We start from the raw sequence: 10,341 nt of genomic DNA, 5'->3' as shown, positions 1-10,341 counted from the left end.
GTTATGGCCATTCCTATCGTTTCACAGGTTCATGTTCAGGCTCAGGTAAAGCTGTTCAGGGGTCCGTCTCCGTTATGGCCATTCCTAACGTTTCACAGGTTCAGGTTCATGCTCAGGTGGAGCTGGTCAAGGGGTCAGTCTCCGTTATGGCCATTCCTAACGTTTCACAGGTTCAGGTTCATGCTCAGGTGGAGCTGGTCAAGGGGTCAGTCTCCGTTATGGCCATTCCTAATGTTTCACAGGTTCATGTTCAGGCTCAGGTGGAGCTGGTCAAGGGGTCCGTCTCCGTTGTGGCCATTCCTAATGTTTCACAGGTTCATGTTCAGGCTCAGGTAGAGCTGGTCAAGGGGTCAGTCTCTGTTATGGCCATTCCTAACGTTTCACAGGTTCAGGTTCAGGCTCAGGTAGAGCTGGTCAAGGGGTCAGTCTCTGTTATGGCCATTCCTAACGTTTCACAGGTTCAGGTTCAGGCTCAGGTAGAGCTGGTCAAGGGGTCCGTCTCCGTTATGGCCATTCCTAACGTTTCACAGGTTCAGGTTCATGCTCAGGTGGAGCTGGTCAAGGGGTCAGTCTCCGTTATGGCCATTCCTAATGTTTCACAGGTTCATGTTCAGGCTCAGGTGGAGCTGGTCAAGGGGTCCGTCTCCGTTGTGGCCATTCCTAATGTTTCACAGGTTCATGTTCAGGCTCAGGTAGAGCTGGTCAAGGGGTCAGTCTCTGTTATGGCCATTCCTAACGTTTCACAGGTTCAGGTTCATGTTCAGGCTCAGGTGGAGCGGGTCAAGGGGTCAGTCTCTGTTGTGGCCATTCCTAACGTTTCACAGGTTCAGGTTCAGGCTCATTTAGAGCTGGTCAAGGGGTCAGTCTCTGTAATGGCCATTCCTAACGTTTCACAGGTTCAGGCTCAGGTGGAGCTGGTCAAGGGGTCAGTCTCAGTTATGGCCATTCCTAACGTTTCACAGGTTCAGGTTCAGGCTCAGGTGGAGCTGGTCAAGGGGTCAGTCTCTGTTATGGCCATTCCTAACGTTTCACAGGTTCAGGTTCAGGCTCAGTTGGAGCTGGTCAAGGAGTCAGTCTCTCTTGTGGCCATTCCTAATGTTTCACAGGTTCATGTTCAGGCACAGGTAGAGCTGGTCAAGGGGTCAGTCTCTGTTATGGCCATTCCTATCGTTTCACAGGTTCATGTTCAGGCTCAGGTAAAGCTGTTCAGGGGTCCGTCTCCGTTATGGCCATTCCTAACGTTTCACAGGTTCAGGTTCATGCTCAGGTGGAGCTGGTCAAGGGGTCAGTCTCCGTTATGGCCATTCCTAACGTTTCACAGGTTCATGTTCAGGCTCAGGTGGAGCTGGTCAAGGGGTTCGTCTCCGTTGTGGCCATTCCTAATGTTTCACAGGTTCATGTTCAGGCTCAGGTAGAGCTGGTCAAGGGGTCAGTCTCTGTTGTGGCCATTCCTAACGTTTCACAGGTTCATGTTCAGGCTCAGTTGGAGCTGGTCAAGGGGTCAGTCTCCATTATGGCCATTCCTAACGTTTCAAAGGTTCAGGTTCAGGCTCAGTTGGAGCTGGTCAAGGGGTCAGTCTCTCTTGTGGCCATTCCTAACGTTTCACAGGTTCAGGTTCAGGCTCAGGTGGAGCTGGTCAAGGGGTCAGTCTCTCTTGTGGCCATTCCTAACGTTTCACAGGTTCAGGTTCAGGCTCAGGTAGAGCTGGTCAAGGGGTCAGTCTCAGTTGTGGCCATTCCTAACGTTTCACAGGTTCAGGTTCAGGCTCAGGTGGAGCTGGTCAAGGGGTCTGTCTCTGTTGTGGCCATTCCTAACGTTTCACGGGTTCAGGCTCAGGTGGAGCTGGTCAAGGGGTCAGTCTCCGTTGTGGCCATTCCTAACGTTTCACAGGTTCAGGTTCAGGCGGAGCTGGCCAAGGGGTCTGTCTCTGTTGTGGCCATTCCTAACGTTTCACAGGTTCAGGCTCAGGTGGAGCTGGTCAAGGGGTCAGTCTCTGTTGTGGCCATTCCTAACGTTTCACAGGTTCAGTTTCAGGCTCAGGTAGAGCTGGTCAAGGGGTCAGTCTCTGCTATGGCCATTCCTAACGTTTCACAGGTTCAGGTTCAGGCTCAGGTAGAGCTGGTCAAGGGGTCAGTCTCTGTTGTGGCCATTCCTAACGTTTCACAGGTTCAGTTTCAGGCTCAGGTAGAGCTGGTCAAGGGGTCAGTCTCTGTTGTGGCCATTCCTAACGTTTCACAGGTTCAGTTTCAGGCTCAGGTAGAGCTGGTCAAGGGGTCCGTCTCCGTTGTGGCCATTCCTAATGTTTCACAGGTTCATGTTCAGGCTCAGGTAGAGCTGGTCAAGGGGTCAGTCTCTGTTATGGCCATTCCTAACGTTTCACAGGTTCAGGTTCATGTTCAGGCTCAGGTGGAGCGGGTCAAGGGGTCAGTCTCTGTTGTGGCCATTCCTAACGTTTCACAGGTTCAGGTTCAGGCTCATTTAGAGCTGGTCAAGGGGTCAGTCTCTGTAATGGCCATTCCTAACGTTTCACAGGTTCAGGCTCAGGTGGAGCTGGTCAAGGGGTCAGTCTCAGTTATGGCCATTCCTAACGTTTCACAGGTTCAGGTTCAGGCTCAGGTGGAGCTGGTCAAGGGGTCAGTCTCTGTTATGGCCATTCCTAACGTTTCACAGGTTCAGGTTCAGGCTCAGTTGGAGCTGGTCAAGGAGTCAGTCTCTCTTGTGGCCATTCCTAATGTTTCACAGGTTCATGTTCAGGCACAGGTAGAGCTGGTCAAGGGGTCAGTCTCTGTTATGGCCATTCCTATCGTTTCACAGGTTCATGTTCAGGCTCAGGTAAAGCTGTTCAGGGGTCCGTCTCCGTTATGGCCATTCCTAACGTTTCACAGGTTCAGGTTCATGCTCAGGTGGAGCTGGTCAAGGGGTCAGTCTCCGTTATGGCCATTCCTAACGTTTCACAGGTTCATGTTCAGGCTCAGGTGGAGCTGGTCAAGGGGTTCGTCTCCGTTGTGGCCATTCCTAATGTTTCACAGGTTCATGTTCAGGCTCAGGTAGAGCTGGTCAAGGGGTCAGTCTCTGTTGTGGCCATTCCTAACGTTTCACAGGTTCATGTTCAGGCTCAGTTGGAGCTGGTCAAGGGGTCAGTCTCCATTATGGCCATTCCTAACGTTTCAAAGGTTCAGGTTCAGGCTCAGTTGGAGCTGGTCAAGGGGTCAGTCTCTCTTGTGGCCATTCCTAACGTTTCACAGGTTCAGGTTCAGGCTCAGGTGGAGCTGGTCAAGGGGTCAGTCTCTCTTGTGGCCATTCCTCACGTTTCACAGGTTCAGGTTCAGGCTCAGGTAGAGCTGGTCAAGGGGTCAGTCTCAGTTGTGGCCATTCCTAACGTTTCACAGGTTCAGGTTCAGGCTCAGGTGGAGCTGGTCAAGGGGTCTGTCTCTGTTGTGGCCATTCCTAACGTTTCACGGGTTCAGGCTCAGGTGGAGCTGGTCAAGGGGTCAGTCTCCGTTGTGGCCATTCCTAACGTTTCACAGGTTCAGGTTCAGGCGGAGCTGGCCAAGGGGTCTGTCTCTGTTGTGGCCATTCCTAACGTTTCACAGGTTCAGGCTCAGGTGGAGCTGGTCAAGGGGTCAGTCTCTGTTGTGGCCATTCCTAACGTTTCACAGGTTCAGTTTCAGGCTCAGGTAGAGCTGGTCAAGGGGTCAGTCTCTGCTATGGCCATTCCTAACGTTTCACAGGTTCAGGTTCAGGCTCAGGTAGAGCTGGTCAAGGGGTCAGTCTCTGTTGTGGCCATTCCTAACGTTTCACAGGTTCAGTTTCAGGCTCAGGTAGAGCTGGTCAAGGGGTCAGTCTCTGTTGTGGCCATTCCTAACGTTTCACAGGTTCAGTTTCAGGCTCAGGTAGAGCTGGTCAAGGGGTCAGTCTCTGTTGTGGCCATTCCTAACGTTTCACAGGTTCAGGTTCAGGCTCAGTTGGAGCTGGTCAAGGGGTCAGTCTCCGTTATGGCCATTCCTAACGTTTCACAGGTTCAGGTTCAGGCTCAGGTGGAGCTGGTCAAGGGGTCAGTCTCCGTTGTGGCCATTCCTAACGTTTCACAGGTTCAGGTTCAGGCTCAGGTGGAGCTGGTCAAGGGGTCTGTCTCCGTTATAGCCATTCCTAACGTTTCACAGGTTCAGGTTCAGGCGGAGCTGGCCAAGGGGTCTGTCTCTGTTGTGGCCATTCCTAACGTTTCACAGGTTCAGGCTCAGGTGGAGCTGGTCAAGGGGTCAGTCTCTGTTGTGGCCATTCCTAACGTTTCACAGGTTCAGTTTGAGGCTCAGGTAGAGCTGGTCAAGGGGTCAGTCTCTGCTATGGCCATTCCTAACGTTTCACAGGTTCAGGTTCAGGCTCAGGTAGAGCTGGTCAAGGGGTCAGTCTCTGTTGTGGCCATTCCTAACGTTTCACAGGTTCAGGTTCAGGCTCAGTTGGAGCTGGTCAAGGGGTCAGTCTCCGTTATGGCCATTCCTAACGTTTCACAGGTTCAGGTTCAGGCTCAGTTGGAGCTGGTCAAGGGGTCAGTCTCCGTTATGGCCATTCCTAACGTTTCACAGGTTCAGGTTCAGGCTCAGGTGGAGCTGGTCAAGGGGTCAGTCTCCGTTGTGGCCATTCCTAACGTTTCACAGGTTCAGGTTCAGGCTCAGGTGGAGCTGGTCAAGGGGTCTGTCTCCGTTATAGCCATTCCTAACGTTTCACAGGTTCAGGTTCAGGCGGAGCTGGCCAAGGGGTCTGTCTCTGTTGTGGCCATTCCTAACGTTTCACAGGTTCAGGCTCAGGTGGAGCTGGTCAAGGGGTCAGTCTCTGTTGTGGCCATTCTTAACGTTTCACAGGTTCAGGTTCAGGCTCAGGTAGAGCTGGTCAAGGGGTCAGTCTCTGCTATGGCCATTCCTAACGTTTCACAGGTTCAGGTTCAGGCTCAGGTAGAGCTGGTCAAGGGGTCAGTCTCTGTTGTGGCCATTCCTAACGTTTCACAGGTTCAGGTTCAGGCTCAGTTGGAGCTGGTCAAGGGGTCAGTCTCCGTTATGGCCATTCCTAACGTTTCACAGGTTCAGGTTCAGGCTCAGGTGGAGCTGGTCAAGGGGTCAGTCTCCGTTGTGGCCATTCCTAACGTTTCACAGGTTCAGGTTCAGGCTCAGGTGGAGCTGGTCAAGGGGTCTGTCTCTGTTGTGGCCATTCCTAACGTTTCACGGGTTCAGGCTCAGGTGGAGCTGGTCAAGGGGTCAGTCTCCGTTGTGGCCATTCCTAACGTTTCACAGGTTCAGGTTCAGGCTCAGGTGGAGCTGGCCAAGGGGTCTGTCTCTGTTGTGGCCATTCCTAACGTTTCACAGGTTCAGGCTCAGGTGGAGCTGGTCAAGGGGTCAGTCTCTGTTGTGGCCATTCCTAACGTTTCACAGGTTCAGTTTGAGGCTCAGGTAGAGCTGGTCAAGGGGTCAGTCTCTGCTATGGCCATTCCTAACGTTTCACAGGTTCAGGTTCAGGCTCAGGTAGAGCTGGTCAAGGGGTCAGTCTCTGTTGTGGCCATTCCTAACGTTTCACAGGTTCAGGTTCAGGCTCAGTTGGAGCTGGTCAAGGGGTCAGTCTCCGTTATGGCCATTCCTAACGTTTCACAGGTTCAGGTTCAGGCTCAGGTGGAGCTGGTCAAGGGGTCAGTCTCCGTTGTGGCCATTCCTAACGTTTCACAGGTTCAGGTTCAGGCTCAGGTGGAGCTGGTCAAGGGGTCTGTCTCTGTTGTGGCCATTCCTAACGTTTCACGGGTTCAGGCTCAGGTGGAGCTGGTCAAGGGGTCAGTCTCCGTTGTGGCCATTCCTAACGTTTCACAGGTTCAGGTTCAGGCTCAGGTGGAGCTGGCCAAGGGGTCTGTCTCTGTTGTGGCCATTCCTAACGTTTCACAGGTTCAGGCTCAGGTGGAGCTGGTCAAGGGGTCAGTCTCTGTTGTGGCCATTCCTAACGTTTCACAGGTTCAGTTTGAGGCTCAGGTAGAGCTGGTCAAGGGGTCAGTCTCTGCTATGGCCATTCCTAACGTTTCACAGGTTCAGGTTCAGGCTCAGGTAGAGCTGGTCAAGGGGTCAGTCTCTGTTGTGGCCATTCCTAACGTTTCACAGGTTCAGGTTCAGGCTCAGTTGGAGCTGGTCAAGGGGTCAGTCTCCGTTATGGCCATTCCTAACGTTTCACAGGTTCAGGTTCAGGCTCAGGTAGAGCTGGTCAAGGGGTCAGTCTCTGTTGTGGCCACTGTACTTGTACTGAACTGTACACTGTACTGAAGTAGTTTCACAGGTTCAGGTCGTTTTTTTTGCAGTTCCAAAAACGTCACAAGTCACTTTCTCCAGATACAGACACAGTAAGACTTTAGAGTAGAGATATTAAAGATGTCATATAATGCGATTTCTTGTTTTCCTTTTTATTTAGTGTGTTTTTTAGCTGTTAGTGCATGTATAAGATCTGCGGAGTAACAAAGCTCAAAGTGTCATGATATTCTTTATAAAAGTTACAGCTCAGCCATGCCTTTCTAAAACGCTTATTCAAACACCCCACAAATCTACGTCAGTGTGTGTGGGGGGTGGCAGAGTTTCACAACACCGCCCAAATGTATACGCAGATAAAGAAGGCGTAACTTTTATTCTCGCTATATTATTGTTGCCGCCGGCGCTGCCATGTCATGGAGACGCTGTGTTTTTTGCTGTGAAAGCCAAACTACTTTGTTTTAAACTTTTGTCAGCCTGTACGTATGTGTTCATATTTTAAGAAATTGCTACTGACTATTCAAACGCTAGTTTTCAGCAGTATAGAGTAGCACTTGCTTGTCGTTTCTACGATCACAAATGCAGACATGCTTTTATGTTTACTTAGTGTTCTCCCCCCGTAGTGCGGCGCGACGTGTAAAATACAGTATAAGGCATTATGATCAGTAATTATGTCCCCAATGAAATAAAACCTTACCAATCTGATACGATCTGGTCCAGTCGCGCTGGCAAAGTTGATCGATCAGCTTGATCATCTGCATTTTCCGGATCAGATTCGGACTCAAATTGATAAGGTACTGACACTATCACCTGTCATTATTGCTTTGGGAGCTGATGTTCCAAATATGGTAAGAGCGTGACATTTCCGTCACACGCTTAAGGTTTTTGGGCCAATCACAATGCACTGGATCGCTGGCCAATCAGAGCACAACGCGCTTTTCAGAACAATGAGCTTTGCAAAAATCGAAGCGTTTCAATAATGTACAGTATGTGTAAAATTATGACTTTTTCTAAACATAAAACCACATAAACACATTGCATTAAACCAAATACATAAAATAATGTTCTTTTTAGAACCATCATATGACCCCTTTAAATGTCTCCGCTGATACCGATAGCCGATTATTCAGAATGATGTCAGCCGATGCCGATAGTTTGATTTTTCTTAAGGAAAAAAAAAATCTCAGTCGCAACATCGCCGTTGTGGCTATTTCTTTAGTTTCACAGGTTAATGTTCAGGCTTCAGGAAACATGTTTGAAAACGTTGGTTTTTTTGCAGTTCCAAAAGCATCACGTGTCACTTTCTCCAGATGCAGACACAGTAAGACTTCAGAGCAATAAAATCAACATGGTGAGATGCTCATATAGAGATCTTCTAATCTCTTCTAAACCCTGGATAGATTATCTCAGGAGAAACATCTGAGAAACAGCTAAAGTCATCGCGTTATTTACCTTGAGAAACAAAAGAGATGTTGAGGGGATCTTTCTGTCTACAGCAAGTTTTGAACGTAATGTAAGTTAACAGTTTGCTTAACAGTGTTATTTTAGCCTTATTTATATACTATTAAATATATATATATATATATATATTCAATTTTAGCATCAGAACTTATTTCATTTAGGCTTTTTGTCTTGCTTTTTCTTTTTTTTTTCATAGGTTTAGTTTATTTTTATTTCAGTTTTAATAATTATTTGAGCAGATGGAGATTAGAATCTGAAGACACTTGAATGTTTTTCCGGTTGATTGTTTTTGTCACCTCACATAGAAATAATGCAGGAAGTTTTGATGTCAAGAACAGAATCATTTTACACACAAACACTGTTTAGATTCCACAAAACTCATTGTTCTGAATAATTGTGTTTCTTAGCAACAGATATGTGGTGTGGGTGATGCTGTTTGTCGTCTTTGTTGGAAAGTCTTCATCTGTTGTGTTGTTTAAAGAGCTTCACTGATGTAATTGTTCACGCTGCCAACAGAAGCGGTTATGACCAGTCAAAGGAACCAAGCTCATTTTCACAGCTTTTATCAGTGATGAACAGAATAAATGTGCTGTTTTATAATCAATTTTTGAAGGGAAATGCAGAGAAAAAACACATTAACTACGGTATTAGAAGAGAACGGAGGAAATGGGTTTCATTCATTGAAAAGTGACAGTGAAAATAAGACAATCAAAACTGAAAACACTAACTAAAAGTGTGTGTTTCTCACACTATCGTTGTCCTGCAGCTGTCAGAGTGAAGAAACACACCTTTATGTCAATATAGTGATAGTGATAATAATAAACCCTAGCTCAGTCGTTCAGCCGTCAGGAGTGTTGAGATGAGCTGAGACGAGTGTGTGTTGGCATCAGTAGCTGACCTGAGGTGTGTTTGTCCGTGTGTTCAGGTTTATCCACTACGTGTTTGACCTCGGGAACGGCCCGTCTCTCATGAAGGGAAACTCAGAGAAGCCGCTCAATGACAATCAGTGGCACAACGTGGTGGTTTCCCGAGACACCAACAACGTCCACATGCTGAAGATCGACTCTCGCACCGTGACACAGCACTCCAACGGAGCCAGGAACCTGGACCTCAAAGGTGCTGAACACACACACACACACACACACACACACACACACACACACACACACACACACACACACACACACACACACACACACACACACACTCCATTACTCCATCAGAGGTACTGAACACACACACACACACACACACACACACACACACTCCATTACTCCATCAGAGGTACTGAACACACACACACACACACACACACACACACACACACACTCCATTACTCCATCAGAGGTACTGAACACACACACACACACACACACACACACACACGAGCATTTACTCAGGGAAGGTTAGAGCCTGTAATAAACATGTACTGTGGTAAACACAGAGAGAATAACAGGGATAACTTTATCATGTAAACCAAGTTTCAGAAATGAACCCCAATGGCAGAAACTACGGAAGTCCGTTTCTGCCACATAAGAAAAAATTATGTTTTGGTAAATCTTAATTATGACATACTAAGTCATACCTATGTCATAATTAGTCAAAATCATGACGTTTAATTATGAGATTAAAAAGTCAAAATTATGACACATTGGGTTTTATTGTCCAATATCAGAAATATCAGATATCAAGAGCCGTTTACTGAGACCGTTTGACTGACAGGTAAAGTGACCAACCACAGGGGGTTTGTGCTGTTTGGGGGCGGGGTTATCTGAAAGTGTTGGTTCACAAGCCTTTAGTTATTTTCTCAATCCACGTCCTGTGAACATGAAAATGTTAAAAGTTTGAAATAATTATTATAATTGTTTTTTTTTTTTTTTTTTTTACAAAAGTCTCTTCTGCTCACCAAGGCTGCATTTATTAATCAAAAATACAGTAAAACAGTGAAATATTATTCCACTGTAAATCATCTGTTCTCTATGTGAATATACAGTAAAGTGTAATTTATTCCTGTGATCAAAGCTGAATGTTCAGCATCATTACTCCAGTCTTCAGTGTCACATGATCCTTCAGAAATCACTCTAATATGAGGATTTGATGATCAAGAAACATTTATGATTATTATCAGTGTTGAAAACAGTTTGATTTTGTGTGTAAACTGTGATACACTTTATTTTTCATGATTCTTTGATGAAGAGAAAGTTCAAAAGAACAGCATTTATTTAAATAGAATATTTTGTAACATTATAAATGTCTTTACTGTCACTTTTGATCAATTTAATGCATCCTTGATGAGTAAAAGTGTTAGTTTATACATATATTTTGTAAACATCTTACTGACCCCAATGTATTTAATAGTTGTGTAAGTCTGTAAATTGTGCAGGATGATAAACACCATGGGACGGGTTTATGATCAGATGTCGACGCTGAGGGGAACGTGTGTTTGATGAAAGCGTTTCTCCTGCATTTCTTTCTCCGGGCGTCTGATTCCCTGAGCTCGCCTCAAACACACAGCCGTCTCATCTCGTCTCGATTCTGAAATCAGTGACAAGCAGGAGTTTCAGGAGACGTTTACTGGAACACAATGTGTTTACGCTGAAGACACGTTAT

General features: G+C 47.0%; 1 protein-coding gene across 1 annotated transcript in view; it reads left to right on the top strand.

Moving 5' to 3' along the window:
- The window catches only part of nrxn2b (neurexin 2b), a 383,071-nt gene that overhangs the window by 179,604 nt on the left and 193,126 nt on the right, over nt 1-10,341 (top strand). The window contains 1 exon segment of the mRNA XM_081353640.1: nt 8,657-8,847. Within this exon segment, the coding sequence (XP_081209766.1) occupies nt 8,657-8,847 (191 nt within the window).

Source organism: Scardinius erythrophthalmus, assembly GCF_964197995.2.
Source record: "Scardinius erythrophthalmus genome assembly, chromosome: 2".
In the NCBI taxonomy this organism is placed as follows: domain Eukaryota; kingdom Metazoa; phylum Chordata; class Actinopteri; order Cypriniformes; family Leuciscidae; genus Scardinius; species Scardinius erythrophthalmus.
The sequence above is the reverse complement of the archived record's forward strand: the minus strand, read 5'-3'. Positions and strand labels throughout refer to the sequence as shown.